The sequence below is a fragment of the Ostreococcus lucimarinus genome, chromosome 15 (assembly GCF_000092065.1).
Source record: "Ostreococcus lucimarinus CCE9901 chromosome 15, complete sequence".
Classification (NCBI taxonomy): Eukaryota; Viridiplantae; Chlorophyta; class Mamiellophyceae; order Mamiellales; family Bathycoccaceae; genus Ostreococcus; species Ostreococcus sp. 'lucimarinus'.
In genome coordinates, this window is record NC_009369.1 from 127,611 (window position 1) to 140,441 (window position 12,831).

A 12,831-nucleotide genomic window follows, 5' to 3' on the forward strand; every position below is an offset into this window, starting at 1 on the left:
CGGTTTATGAACAGAGTTTGTTAAAAGAAAGCGCCGGCCCGGGTCAATGATCACTCCGTGGATGTATAGTCTATCCAATCTCCTTCGTCGGCTTCCCAATCATCCTCGTCGTCGTCGTCATCGAAATCGTCGTCGTCGTCATCGAGATCGTCGAAAACGTCGCCGTAGGGGCGCGGGCTGTTCATGTTCATGAAAGATTTAAGGGGCATGCGCAAGCTTCGGATGTGGTCCTCCAAAACCTCTTGAACCGTGCTAAGGTCCGTCTCATCGGATTTGTGTTCGTCTGGCGACATTCTGTGGGTGTTGCTCCGTACGTCAGGGCGCCAACCTTCGAGATGTGACACGTGCGTGCAAATTATATTTGTAACATTTCGCACGGTATCCAAGTCGTTCGCGATCGCCTGCGCGTTGTACTCGGGCAAAAGGTATTTTTGCTTAATGCCGACGATTTGCGACCCTTGCGTTTTGCGATCACTCTTCGCTTGAACAACTTTCTCGTAGCACGATCTCAGCATGTGCAGCAAGGCTTCGACGCGATGCCGCAGCGTGCACCCGTGCAACATCATTCGAAGTTCCGGGCTCCGGCTCACAATCGTACGAACCATCGCAGTCGCGACGAACTCCATGCTATGAGTGTCGTCGTAGGGGGGTTGTTCATTGCCTTCTTTCACGTGCTCGAGAAATAGGGCTTCCAGCACTACGTCCACGCGCGGTGACCCGCTCGACTCTGCGAACGGCGGATACTCCCTCGCCTTCAACGTTCGCCCGAACCACTCCCAGCCGACGTATTTGTTCAGCGTGTACATCATCACATTTTCGTCCAAAACAGACAAAATGCTTCCCGGATCCCGCATTCCGCGCAGCATCGTGCGCACGACTTCCTGAAACTCGCTCGGAAACCGCGCGTGAATCTCGCGTTCGGGTTGCCACAACATCCATCGCACCCCGTACGACACCATCCCGACGAATCGTCGATCTTTCCTCAAACTCGACACCATAGTTTCATCCTCCGCGTACCACGGCGCTGCCTTCCCGAACGGCTCGTGACTCAGATGCGCGTATCCCGGATATATCTGCAACACCCCGTCGCACTTCGGCCGTCCCAGCACGTCTCGTTCGTCGTCGTACACCAACCCCTTATCGCTCCGCGCGTCCGTGTGCACGTACACCTGCACCTTTTCCCCCACTCGCAGCGTGATCGGCGCATTCAGCTTCAGCGCCACCAACTCGTCGTAGCTCGGTCGATGTTCCTCGTCGTACGCCGGTTCGCCCCACGCCTCGGCGTCCATCAAATCCGCCACGTTCGCGTCGTTCGCGCTGTAATGCCCGTACCGCTCGCTCACGTCCACCGGCGGCAGCGCGTCGTCGAAAGTCTTCAAGTGCACGTTTTTCGCGTACACTCGCACCCTGCCGAGGTTTCCGCGCACGGATATCGCGCTGATTTCGATCGAATCGATGGGCAACGCGGTGGCGCATCCGAGCGAGAAAAACATCCCGGAAAAGCTGTGATCCTCGCGATCGGGCGTGGGGGCGGTGAATTCGGAGTAGTGCAAGTCATCGCTCGCGCGCGCGAGCTCGCGGATGGGCATGGCGGGCGATGGCGCGCGCGACGATGCGCGGCGCGGCGCGAGGGCGGCGCGAAGGCTAACCGAAACGCGAGCGAGAGTCAATAATTACAAACGACGCGACGACGACGCGATCAGGACGCGGCGGTTCGATCGCCGGCGCGGGGGGAGGGGACGTCGTCGGTGGCGGAGGGTGAGCCGGCGCTGGGGCTGGGGGCGTCGGAAACCTCAGACGCGGAGGGCTCGGCGCGGACGCGCGCGGCTCGGGACTTGTCGCGCTTGACGTGGCGGGGAAGCGCGCTCTTGGGACTGGCGCGCTTCTTTTTGACGGCAGACGCGGCGTTCTGGACGACGCGCGCGCGGAGGACCTCCTCGAGCACGGCGACGTCTTCGGGCGCGCGCAACGCCGGCGTTTGGTTGTTCACCGGGCACACCTTGATTTTATACCCGTTTTCCAGCGTGTTGAGGGCCTCGATGTTCTCCATGCGCTGCAGCGGCGTCGTGTCGTTGGAATCGTCGACGAGCGTTCTCAAGTACATCGCGTCGTAACACGAGCAGCCGAGGACGTGCCAGTGCATCGCCGCCGCGTCGAGACGGTTCTTCGTCTCGCGCTTCGTCGGCGTGAGATCGAGCTCGCCCGTCATCGTCTCCCGCGGCTTCGACCCGATCGCCGGGATCACCGCGCGCGTCAAATATAACGCGAATCCTTGCTTATCGAACACGCATCGCGGTCTGGTTTCGCTCTCAAACCGCGCGGGATCCGTCGCCGCCACGCACGTCGACGCGACGCACCACTCGTCCGCGTTCGCCTCCATCTCCATCACGCACGCGTCCACGGAGTCCGCGTCGATCAAGCACTCGTCCACCTTCAACGTGACGACGAAATCCCATCCTCCGCCCGTCAGCTTCGCCGCCTGGCGCGCGTAAGTACTCGCCGTTCGCCTCGCGTCTTGCGCCACCAAAACCGTCTCGATTCCGTACTCCTTCGCCGTCTCCACGATTCTATAATCATCCGTCGCCACCACCACTCGATCCAATCGCGCGCACCTCTTCATGCTCTCCGCCGCCCTCGCGAACGCCGGCTTCCCGTGCACGATCATCAGCGCTTTCCCCGCGAATTGATCGTCCTCGCCGTCCTCGTACGGCGCCGAAACCACCCCCAGGACGAAATTCGCGCTCATCCGCCTTCGCGTCCCGCGCTTCCCGCCCGCCGCGCGCGCCCGCGCGTCGCGCGCGCTCGCGTCCGCGTCCTCATCGACCGCATCGCTCGCGCGCGCCTCGGGCCGTCGCCTCGCGCGCCACCGCGCGCGGTTTTTCCGCCGTCGAATGAATTTCTGAAGCTCGATCGTCCCGTCGCCGTCCGCGCTCGTCGCGCGGAACGCGACGACGAACGCGATCGCCGACGCGATCGCGCGCCATCGCGACGCCACCCTCGCGAGCGCGCCGAGCATGGAGGCGACGCGCGCCGTTCGCGACGCGACGGAAAATTCGATTCGCGCGACGACGAGTGACGACACACGGCGGCGCGGCGCGCGCGACGCCGCACCGGCGCGGCGCGCGCGATCGCGTCGCGAATGCCGCCGTCGACGCGTCGGCGTCGCGCGGCGCGACGGTGCGCGCGCGCGATCGGCGTCGTCGCGTCGCTGTTCGCGACGCGGTCCGTCATCGCGCGCGCGCGCGCGGCGCCGCGAGCGACGCGCGACGCCGAGCGCGAGGGCGGCGATGCGTCGACGCGCGACGACGCGACGCGCGACGCGTCGACGCGCGACGGGACGTTCTGGGCGCGCGCGCGCGCGGACGCGGGACGACGGGACGAGGTGAAGGCGGCGATGCGAGAGGCGTTCGGGGCGTACAGGACGCACGCGCTGGGACACGACGAGCTCGCGCCGCGCGCGCGGACGGGGCGAGACGATTTCGGTGGGATCGGGGCGACGCTGATCGATAGCTTGGACACGCTGCACATCATGGGGTTGCGCGCGGAGTTCGACGAGGCGCTGCGGTATTTGAAAAAGCCGGGATCGGCGTTTCGGGATTTGGTGCAGGGCGAGACGGACAGAGACGTGAGCGTGTTCGAGACGAACATTCGCGTTCTGGGAGGGCTGCTGGCGGCGCACGATTTATCGGGCGACGCGGACGTTTTAGAGCTCGCGGAATCCATCGCGGCGAGACTTTCGGCGGCGTTCGACACCCCGAGCGGAGTGCCGCACTCGTTCGTGAACGTCAAGACTGGGAACTCGTTTGGGTTACCTTGGACGAAAGGCGCGTCCATACTCGCCGATTTCGGGTCGATGCATTTGGAGTGGGCGACGCTGAGCGCGCGCACGAAGAATCCGGTGTACGAGGCGCACACGAATCACGTGTTCGAGACGGTCTCATCCCTGGGACGACGAGGCAAAAGTGGCGCTAGCACCAAGGGTTTGTTTTCCGCGCATTTTAACGTCGATACCGGAGAGTTTGCGGGCGGAGACGTCACTTTCGGTGCGCTCGGCGATAGCTTTTACGAATACTTGATCAAGTGTTGGCGTTCGCTCGGCGATTTAAAAGACGCCGAGACGTGGCGCGAGATGTTCGACGAAGCCATGCTCGGGATGAAAACGAGTTTGCTGCGAGACTGGAAAACGGACGAGGCGACTGGTGAGAAGTATTCGTACGTTTCTCCGATTGGAGGTTCCGGTGCCGGTTCGATGGAACATCTCGCGTGTTTCGTCCCGGGTATGCTCGTGCTCGGCGCGGCAGAGGCGCCCACGCCTACAACCGCCGATGAGTACGTGCAAATAGCGAAGGATATCGCGCGTACGTGTGTAGAAATGTATTCTTCTCAGCCTTGCGGCCTATCCGCGGATCACGTGCGATTCGACTCGGGTTCAAAGACCATCTCGAACATCAACGGCAAAAATATTCAACGCCCGGAAACGGTGGAATCTTTGTTTTATTTGTATCGCAAAACTGGAGATGAAATTTATCGGACACAAGCTTGGAAAATCTTTCAATCCATGAAGTCAGCTTATCGAGTCCCCGAAAGTGGCGGCTGGCAAGGCGTGCTCGACGTCTCGAAGACCCCGACGGCGGGCGACGACAAGATGCAATCATTCTTCCTCGCCGAGACGTTGAAGTATTTATATCTCATCTTCACCGACAGTGATACAATGCACTTGGATGAGTGGGTTTTCAACACCGAGGCACATCCACTGAGAATCACAAAGGCACGTGAACGACTGAACGATTGACAAACACGCCGAGCAATACGGAAGGTGGATATTTATCACAACTTTGTAATAGGATAGCATAGAAAGTAGAAGTAGAAACGGCGTGCGGCGATGCTGCGTATTACTGCGTAGTTTACTTTGAGCTTCATGCGTTGCTTTGATGATACGGACACGCTCGCTCGCGACGAAGAAGACGACTCCAGCGCTTTCCTCGCGCCAGCGAGACTTGAATGGATGAAACAAGAATTGAAACAATTGAAAGAATGATCGTCATTTGCGACGAACGTAATGAATTCGTTTGGAATCTTACCACGAATGACGCTCTATTCGTCGAATCGAAACGGTGTAGATTCCCTCGACGTCGTCCTCTCTTCGACGACGACCTTGGTGACTTTACTCTCGCCGCGCCGCGGCGGATAGAGATACTGGCGCATGTCGGCGCAAGTGTAAGAATTGAGCTTTAATTCGCGGTACGTAGACGTCGGTGATGCATCGATGAGCTCACTCGCGGTGATGCGTTTGGTGTGATCCTTACGCAAACACGCCGATAACAACGCGCGCAGTGCGTTTGAGACGGCGTCTTCGCCGTCGACGGCGCCGGCGACGTCGATGTCGTCGTCCATGATTTGTATCACCAACCCCAGTGGGCCGCCGTCTTCGATATCGAACACGTGCTTTCCCATGACACTTTCGAGGACTGTGAGACCCATGCCCCAGACGTCGGCTTCGGGCCCGCATCTCGCGGCGCTCGATTCCAAGCGTTCGGGCGACATGTACATGATGGTTCCGAGCGAGTCGTGCGCGTCGTCTTCGACATCGCCACCCGTGAAGGGCGTGCACAGACCAAAGTCGCTCAGTTTACACTCCCCGCACTCGTTTATCAACACATTGCTCGGCTTCACGTCGCGATGTACGATCTCGAGAGTGTCGTGTAAATACGCCAACCCGTTGGCGACGCACCTCGCCGCGCACATCGCCGCCCGCGGCGCGAAACGCATCGACCCGCGCAACCTCACGACGTCTTCCAACGATCCGAAATGCATGAGTTCGAGCGTGATCGACACCTCGTTTTTAACCGCATCGTACCCGAACCCAAAACATCGCACGAGCCCTTCGTAAGTCGGCGCGCTCTCCGTTTCCTCGTCGTCCTCCGCCGCCGTCGGGTCAACGCCGAGCGCGCCTCGCGCGGTCAACGAAGACCACCCTTCGACGTCCCCATTCCTATCGAACCGCGCGTTCACCGACGACGACGAAATGCGCTGAAACGTCCACATTTCCCGCTTCGCTTGCACCGCCATCGCGCGATCGTCCGCTCGGATGCGTTTCGTCGCTCGCCTCGCGTCTTCGCCGCGCGTCACCACGCTCGAGCTTCCTCGACCGAGCACGCGCGACGACCCCCCCCCCAGCGTCGACCCGCCGCCGACCGCCGCCGCGCTCGACCTCAGCGACGCGCTCGACGACGACGACGACACCGACCGCGACGGCCTCGGTTTCTTCGCGCGCGCGCCCGCGTCGTCGCGTCGTCGTCGCGCGGGCATCTCCGATAAAGCGCCACCCCAAAAAAGTGCATCGCCGTCGCGCGCGTCCTCGCGCGCGCCGATGCGCGTCCGCGCCGACGCGCGCGCGCCGACGCCACCGAAATCCAAATCATCGCTCGACGACGACGACGACGACGACGCCATCGCGCGCCGTCGACTCGCGTCGCCGCGCGCGACGCGGGTCGTCATTAAAGCGCACGGCGACCGCGCGACGTCGCGCCGTTCGTCCGAGTCGTCCGCCCGCGCGCCGCGCGCGGCGAGTCAGGACTCGCGCCGCGCGCGCGTCTCCGGCCGTTCGCCGCCGATTCGTCTACCGGCGACGCGCGGCGCGACCTTTGACGACGCGAGAAGACGAACCGTCGTCCGCGCGTCCGAATTTTCCGTATGTCCGAACCGACACACTGCCACCATACGAAAGCGTCCGAATTCCGCGTTCGCGAGGGGGTCGCGATGAGTCGGACTCGTCGCGCGCGTCGCGCGAGCCAATCGAAACGCTCGATCCGAGCGCGCGCGCGCTCGAGCGTGAGGCGATCGCGCGCGCGCGCGCCGGCCGGCACACGACGACGCACCGCACGAAAGATGTCTGGACGAGGTAAAGGAAAATCCGGCAAGAAGGCCACGAGCCGATCCGCCAAGGCGGGCTTGCAATTCCCGGTCGGCCGGGTCGCGCGCTACCTGAAGGCTGGCAAGTACGCGACGCGCGTCGGCGCCGGTGCGCCGGTGTACTTGGCGGCTGTCATGGTGAGTGGTTTTTTGAAATTTGAAATTTGAAATCGAGCGTTCGCGGCGCGCGCGGCGATGGGCTCGGGATGGTGGACGAAGACTGACGCGTTGAATCGTTGTGTTTTACGCCGCGTAGGAATACTTGTGCGCCGAAGTGCTCGAACTCGCGGGTAACGCCGCGCGCGACAACAAGAAGTCGCGCGTCGTGCCGCGCCACATCCAACTCGCGATCCGCAACGACGAAGAGCTCTCCAAGCTCCTCGGCACCGTCACGATCGCGGCGGGTGGTGTTTTGCCGAACATCCACTCCGTTTTGTTGCCGAAGAAGTCCAAGAAGTCTGGCTCGGCGTCCCAAGAATACTAAATCTTTTCTCAGATTTTGAATTTTTAGCGCCTCGCGCGCGCAAACAAAACAAACCAAAAAAATTACTTGGTGTTCATTCAACACCACCACGAGAAGAAAGAATGTTTCACTATGCGCATTACATCATCATAATTAATCGTTCGCGTCATCAAGCCGGCTGGATGGCTAAGCGCTCGACGACGTTGCTCCTGGAATCTCTCGCGAGCTTGTCGAGAGGGAACGCCGTGCGTACCATGTACTCGACGCCCTTGCGACCTTTTTGGTACGGACGCGCGATGCCCAAGAACTCCAACTCGGCCACGGCGCGAGTAAATCGCGCCTGAAGCTGCCATAATTTTTCTCGCGGCAAACCGAACGTGCCTTTACCGCGAGCCGCCGCCGCTGCATCGCCGCGTTTCATCTCCGACCCCGCTTTACTCTCGCAAAAACTTTGAAACCAGTCGTATATGGGCGCTCGTTCGCCGAATCGCGCGAGTAGGCGATACGCCGCGGCGGTGTCAGGCAACGTTTCCGGCACGCGTCGACCGTTCGCCAAGGCGTAGTCATCGTGACGACAGCACGCGCATCGCAGCAGCTCGCTCGGATCCGTGAGCGTGTTCTCCAACGACAAACGAGGCGACGCCTGAAGCGCGGCGCGAACGCATTCGACGTCGGTGACGACGAATATTCCGCTCGCATCGATCGATTCCGGTGGGTGACTCCCGTACTTGCGCGCGATGGCGCGAAGAATGTCGCAAAATTCATTCGCCGCCGCGGATTTCGCCGAGTCGAGTCGAGGTCGTTCTGGCTTCGCCGCCGTTGCCACCGTCGTCGTCACCAAAGCTAGGGCGTTGGCTTCACTCCTCGCCGGTGCGCTTCGACCGCGCGGTGGAGACTTAGGAAGTACCAAACCATCGTTCGCCGCGGCGTCTTCATCGCGCGTTGAAGTCCTCGGCGCCGGCGTGAGGCTCGTCGCAAACGCCGCGCCGTTTCCACGCCGTTTCCGTGCGTTTAAGATTGCCTCCATCGCTAGTCGCTGATCTTCCGCGTTCGTCTCGTCGTGCGCCAGTTTTTCAGCCGTTGCATTGGCATTCGACGCAGCGATGACGAGACCGCGCCGTTCGTCGCCACCTTCGTTCGTCGGCGTGGATGCCAAAATTGCCGCCTCTCGCCGTCGAGCGTCCTCCGCGTCGAACGAGCCGTCCTCTATGTTTGACAGTAAAAAGCGCAGCTCCGAACCTTCTGCCGACCGCATGACCTCATCATCGTCCAAGAATTTCAGCATAGACTTGACCAAATCACCGATTTCCGCCGTCGTGAACTCGTCCCGAATGCGCGAGAACGCGACGTTGAGCAACGTCCCGCCTTGACTCTTGGGGTTGAATTCTCCAGCACCACCAAAGTATCCTTTTCGCGACGCGTCGAGGAGTAAGTCTGCCATCGTCGTCACGCTCTTTTTGAACTTTTTCTCCGTCGCCGCGCACGCGACTTGAATGCAACGCAACGAGAGTGCCCACCGTCGCCGCAAGCGGTACACATCCTTCAGCGCCGCGCTCAGTTCGCTCTTCGTGTGCGTCGTTGAAGACGCGGAGTCGCCGTCCCCGTCTCGCATCGACTTTGCACCGAATCCGTGCTTGATGCGCGCGTACTCCACCGCGTTCGGATCGAGATCTCGAACGAATTGGTCGATGGCGTCGCCGTACTCGTCGTCGCTCTCGTCGCCGTCGGCGCAAGGCTCGCTCGAATCTTTAGCGAGCAGCGGCAACACCGCGCTCAGCGGCTCTGTCATGAAGTGTGTGATCGTGAGCAAATGGAGCGCACGACGCACGGCGGCGAGGGAAAAGTCGTGCTCTTTAAAGCGCGTGTGCAAAACGTTCAACACCTCGCTTCCAAACGCGGGCACGCGCTCGGGGCTCAACAGCACGCGCTCTTGCACAGCCTCCATCATTTGCCCGGGCGCCCAAAGCTGGAACGCCTGCGCGTTCATCAACGATGCCGTGGCGGCTGGTAACATCCCTTGAAGCGAACTCACACTCGTGGCCAAGCCCAAGAGGACGACGACGGGCACGCTCGAGACGAATTCCGAAACGCTTCGAATAAACGAATCCAACACGCGCACGTCGAAACTTTCCGTATCCTCGACGACGATAACCACCGGACAATCGCGACCTTGAATCACTGGATATAACGTCCTTTCGTCGTCGCCCGCGCGCTCCACGTCATCTCTCGCGCGCCGCTTCGACCGTCTCGCCGGCGACGTCGCGCGCGAATCTGTCGCCGCCCGCTTCTTCCCCCCCCGCGCGCGAACGTCGTCGCCCTCTCCCGATGCGCGCGAATCACCGCCATTGTACACCGTCAACGCGTTCCCGATCGGCGACGGCACCGTCGACGCCGCGATGAGCCCGTCTCGACGCGCCCCCGACGTCTCCTCGTGCCATCGCCGCAGCGCGCGCATGCTCTTCCCCCCCCAATGCCCCCCCGTGCGGTCCAACTGCCGCATGATCACCCCAAACGCCACCCCTAGCCCCCCGGTCCCGGCCCCCGCGCGCGCCTTCAGATCTCTCGACCGCAACAGCGCCACGTGCGCGTCTCCGCTCTTCCTCAACGATTTCGTCAGCGCCGCGAACGTCTCCTCGTGATCGTCGCTGTTCACCCCTCCCGCCAGCACCACGCCCACCGGCACGCGTCGATCGCCGCCGTTATTTTTTTCCTCCGTTTCTCGCGCGCGTTCGACCCGCGTCGCGCCCTGCTCGCGGACGAACCTCCTCACCCTCGCGAACGCCTCCGCGTTCGCCTCGTCGGCGACGCGTTGACAGTGTCCATCCAGCGCCTCCCACGCCCGCGCGCACGCCGCCGCGCGCCGCTCTCGCGCGCCGCGCGTTTCATCCCGCAACACCGGTTCGAACGCGTTCAGTCGCGACGCCTCGTCGCCTCGCGGCGCCGCGCGCGCGGATTTCAGCACGAAGACGCCCGACTTTAAACCATCGTTCGTCTTGAACGCCCCGATTTCTCGCGCGTCCGGCGCCGCGCGCGTCGACGCGTCGACCCGCTTGGCGCGGGACGTCATGCGTCGCTCTCGCGCGCGCGTCTCGCGTCGCGCGGCGCGCGCCGCGACGCGCTGTGCGGTCGAACGTCGTCGATGATTTGAATCATCGACGACGTTCGACCGCACAATCGAGCGCTCGCGCGCGAACGCGACGCGAACGTCGCCCCGAACGCGGCGAGCGACGCGGAACTCGTCATCGCGCGCGTCATGGCGCCGAAGAAACCGGCGCAGAAGAGCGCGAAGGCGCAGATCAAGGAGCAAAGAGATCAGATTCGGCAACAAATCAAAACCATTCGAGACGAATCCGCGTCGACGCACGTCCTGGACAGCCTGTACGACGCCGCGCTGGGGCTCGAACTGTGGCTGCGAACGAACTCGAGCGCGTTTCCGAGCGCGGCGGTGAAACAGAAGACGGAGCGACTGGGGGAGATCGCGACGCAGGCGACGAGAGGGACGCTGGACGCGGACGCGGCGTACTGGGAACTGGCGGGACTGTACACGATCATCCATCGCGAGTGCCAGAAGGAAGATTTGGGGTTGGTGTTTCCGTCGTTCGTGTTTCCGGACGGAGGGATGCCCGCGCTCGGGGAGGGGGACGCGCTGACGCTGGCGGACGTGCGAGAGGCGATCGGGTGCGAACTCACGGCGGAGGCGCTGGACGCGAAGATCGCGGAGTTGGAGGAGATCGAACGCGCGAAGGCGGCGCTGGAGGCGATGGACGCGGACGCGTGAGAGGGTGAGGGTAGAGATGGAGACGGTTGTAAATTACGGAGTGATGTTGACATCGATAAAACTAAGCGTACAGCGCGACGAGGCGCGGCGATTACGTCGAGCCTTCGCGGCGCGCGACGGCGGCGCGCATCAACTCGAGCGCGGATTTGAGAAACGTGGCGTTGGACTTGATGGATGAGATCGTGAACTCGGCGGCGGTGATGATGTCTCTCCACTCGTGTCCGCCGACGGCGACGCAGAGCTTGATATCGCCCTTGGCGACGGCGCCGACGCGCGCGGCGATGGCGACGCGGCTGAGACGCCACGTCGCGCGCGCGACGCCGGCGATGGTTTCCAACGCCATGGTGATTTCTTCGACGGTGATGGACGAGTTTGGTGCGAGCTCCGACGTGCCGGTTTCGGCGGCGACGGAGGTCAGCATGGAAACCTCGGGCGCGCCCGCGGCGGCGACGGCGGCTTGGCACTGCGCTATGTCGATGGCGCTCTCACTGATTTGAATGAAATCCACACACGTTTTCGACGCCGTCGTCGTCGTGGACGAGCGCGGGAGCTTGTCGAACTCGAGCGTGGTGGTGGCTTCTTCAGATTTCACCGCGCGAGATTTTCCGGGCAAAAGTCCCGTCGCCTCCGCCCGCGTCGTCGTCGCGTCCTCCGAGTGCGTCGTCGCGTCGTCGCTCAAATTCACCTCGTTCACGATCTTCTCGGTGCCGAACTGTTTCAACTGCGCCGAGAGCGCGACGTGGTTATCCATGTGTTCGTGCATGTGTTTCAACCCTTGCTCGATTTTTTCGCGCTCTTCGCGAATTAAGCGAAATTGCGAATTAAGCGCCGAACGACTCACGCCGCGTTGCTTCCCGCTCGCGTCCTCAGTCTTCGACGTCTTCTTCGCCGGCGCGCTCTTCGCCGCGCCATCCTGCTTCGCCGCGACTACTTTCTCTTCCGCTTCCTCCATTTCCGCCTCCACCAACGCTTTCGGTCGCGGGTGCAGCGTCATCTGATACTTTTGCAACTCGGTGAGCTTCCACGGTTCCGACTTCACCTTGCCCCACTTGCATCGAAGCGTCGCGTGCCAGTGATTCTTGATGGCGTTCTCCGGTCGTCCGGTCAAGAGCTTGGCGAGCGCGGCCCACTTCGTGCCCAGCACTTTGTGCCCCTCGACGAGGATCAGCTCCTCCTCCTTGCTCCACTCCCCAGTCTTGATTCCGGGTCGAAGGTGGTTCAGGTAACGATCTCGACACTGCTTTCCGCGTCTGTGACGCATTAAACTCGCGATGTAACTCCACCGTTTCGCGCCGTATTTATCGATCAACTGCAGCAACTCCTTGTCCTCGCGCACGGTCCACTGTTGCGTCATCCCTTTAAGTTTACCCTCGCGCATCTCCGCCTCGTACGCGTCGTCTTCGCTCGCGTCGCCGTCGCCGTCGCCGTCGCTCGTCGAGGCCAACCCGGCGGCGGCGCGCGCCGCCGACCGCGCCGCCATCCCCCGAACCGTCTCTCGCACCTCCGTCTCCACCGTCCCCGCCGTCGCCGCCGTCGATTGTCTCTTCATCGGCGGTCGCCCTCGTCGCGCGCGTTTCGTCCTCTCTCGCTCCGGCGCCGCGTTTTCCGCCGCCTGCGCGCGCGTCGCCCGAAAAGTCAACCGTCAGTCGTCGCGCGCGCCCTCGCGTCTCGCCTCGAT

At 62.3% G+C, this 12,831-nt stretch overlaps 8 protein-coding genes across 8 annotated transcripts; 3 read left to right on the plus strand and 5 right to left on the minus strand.

The window, feature by feature from the left end:
• Positions 1-50: 50 nt before the first annotated feature.
• Positions 51-1,493, minus strand: OSTLU_27756 (predicted protein; the record flags this gene model as incomplete). The annotated part of the gene is made up of 1 exon (XM_001421679.1): positions 51-1,493. One exon carries the CDS (start codon positions 1,491-1,493, stop codon positions 51-53), a length of 1,443 nt encoding a protein of 480 aa, XP_001421716.1.
• Positions 1,494-1,685: 192 nt separating this feature from the next.
• OSTLU_27757 (predicted protein) lies at positions 1,686-3,065 on the minus strand. Its single transcript, XM_001421680.1, has one exon. The coding sequence runs from the start codon at positions 2,744-2,746 to the stop codon at positions 1,700-1,702; it is 1,047 nt and encodes a 348-aa protein (XP_001421717.1). The 5' UTR covers positions 2,747-3,065; the 3' UTR covers positions 1,686-1,699.
• A 296-nt stretch (positions 3,066-3,361) lies between these two features.
• On the plus strand, positions 3,362-4,786 carry OSTLU_1811 (predicted protein; the record flags this gene model as incomplete). Its single annotated transcript, XM_001421544.1, has 1 exon — positions 3,362-4,786. A coding segment is annotated over one exon (1,425 nt), but the record flags the coding sequence as incomplete, so codon positions are not given.
• Positions 4,787-5,094: 308 nt separating this feature from the next.
• On the minus strand, positions 5,095-6,069 carry OSTLU_27759 (predicted protein; the record flags this gene model as incomplete). Its single annotated transcript, XM_001421681.1, has 1 exon — positions 5,095-6,069. One exon carries the CDS (start codon positions 6,067-6,069, stop codon positions 5,095-5,097), a length of 975 nt encoding a protein of 324 aa, XP_001421718.1.
• An 819-nt stretch (positions 6,070-6,888) lies between these two features.
• On the plus strand, positions 6,889-7,396 carry HTA3504 (predicted protein; the record flags this gene model as incomplete). The annotated part of the gene is made up of 2 exons (XM_001421545.1): positions 6,889-7,050; positions 7,169-7,396. 2 exons carry the CDS (start codon positions 6,889-6,891, stop codon positions 7,394-7,396), a joined length of 390 nt encoding a protein of 129 aa, XP_001421582.1.
• A 148-nt stretch (positions 7,397-7,544) lies between these two features.
• Positions 7,545-10,442, minus strand: OSTLU_27761 (predicted protein; the record flags this gene model as incomplete). Its single annotated transcript, XM_001421682.1, has 1 exon — positions 7,545-10,442. The coding sequence occupies one exon, from the start codon at positions 10,440-10,442 to the stop codon at positions 7,545-7,547; it is 2,898 nt and encodes a 965-aa protein (XP_001421719.1).
• A 186-nt stretch (positions 10,443-10,628) lies between these two features.
• OSTLU_27762 (predicted protein) lies at positions 10,629-11,153 on the plus strand (the record flags this gene model as incomplete). Its single annotated transcript, XM_001421546.1, has 1 exon — positions 10,629-11,153. One exon carries the CDS (start codon positions 10,629-10,631, stop codon positions 11,151-11,153), a length of 525 nt encoding a protein of 174 aa, XP_001421583.1.
• Positions 11,154-12,201: 1,048 nt separating this feature from the next.
• On the minus strand, positions 12,202-12,507 carry OSTLU_40769 (predicted protein; the record flags this gene model as incomplete). The annotated part of the gene is made up of 1 exon (XM_001421683.1): positions 12,202-12,507. A coding segment is annotated over one exon (306 nt), but the record flags the coding sequence as incomplete, so codon positions are not given.
• Between the last annotated feature and the right edge of the window lie 324 nt (positions 12,508-12,831).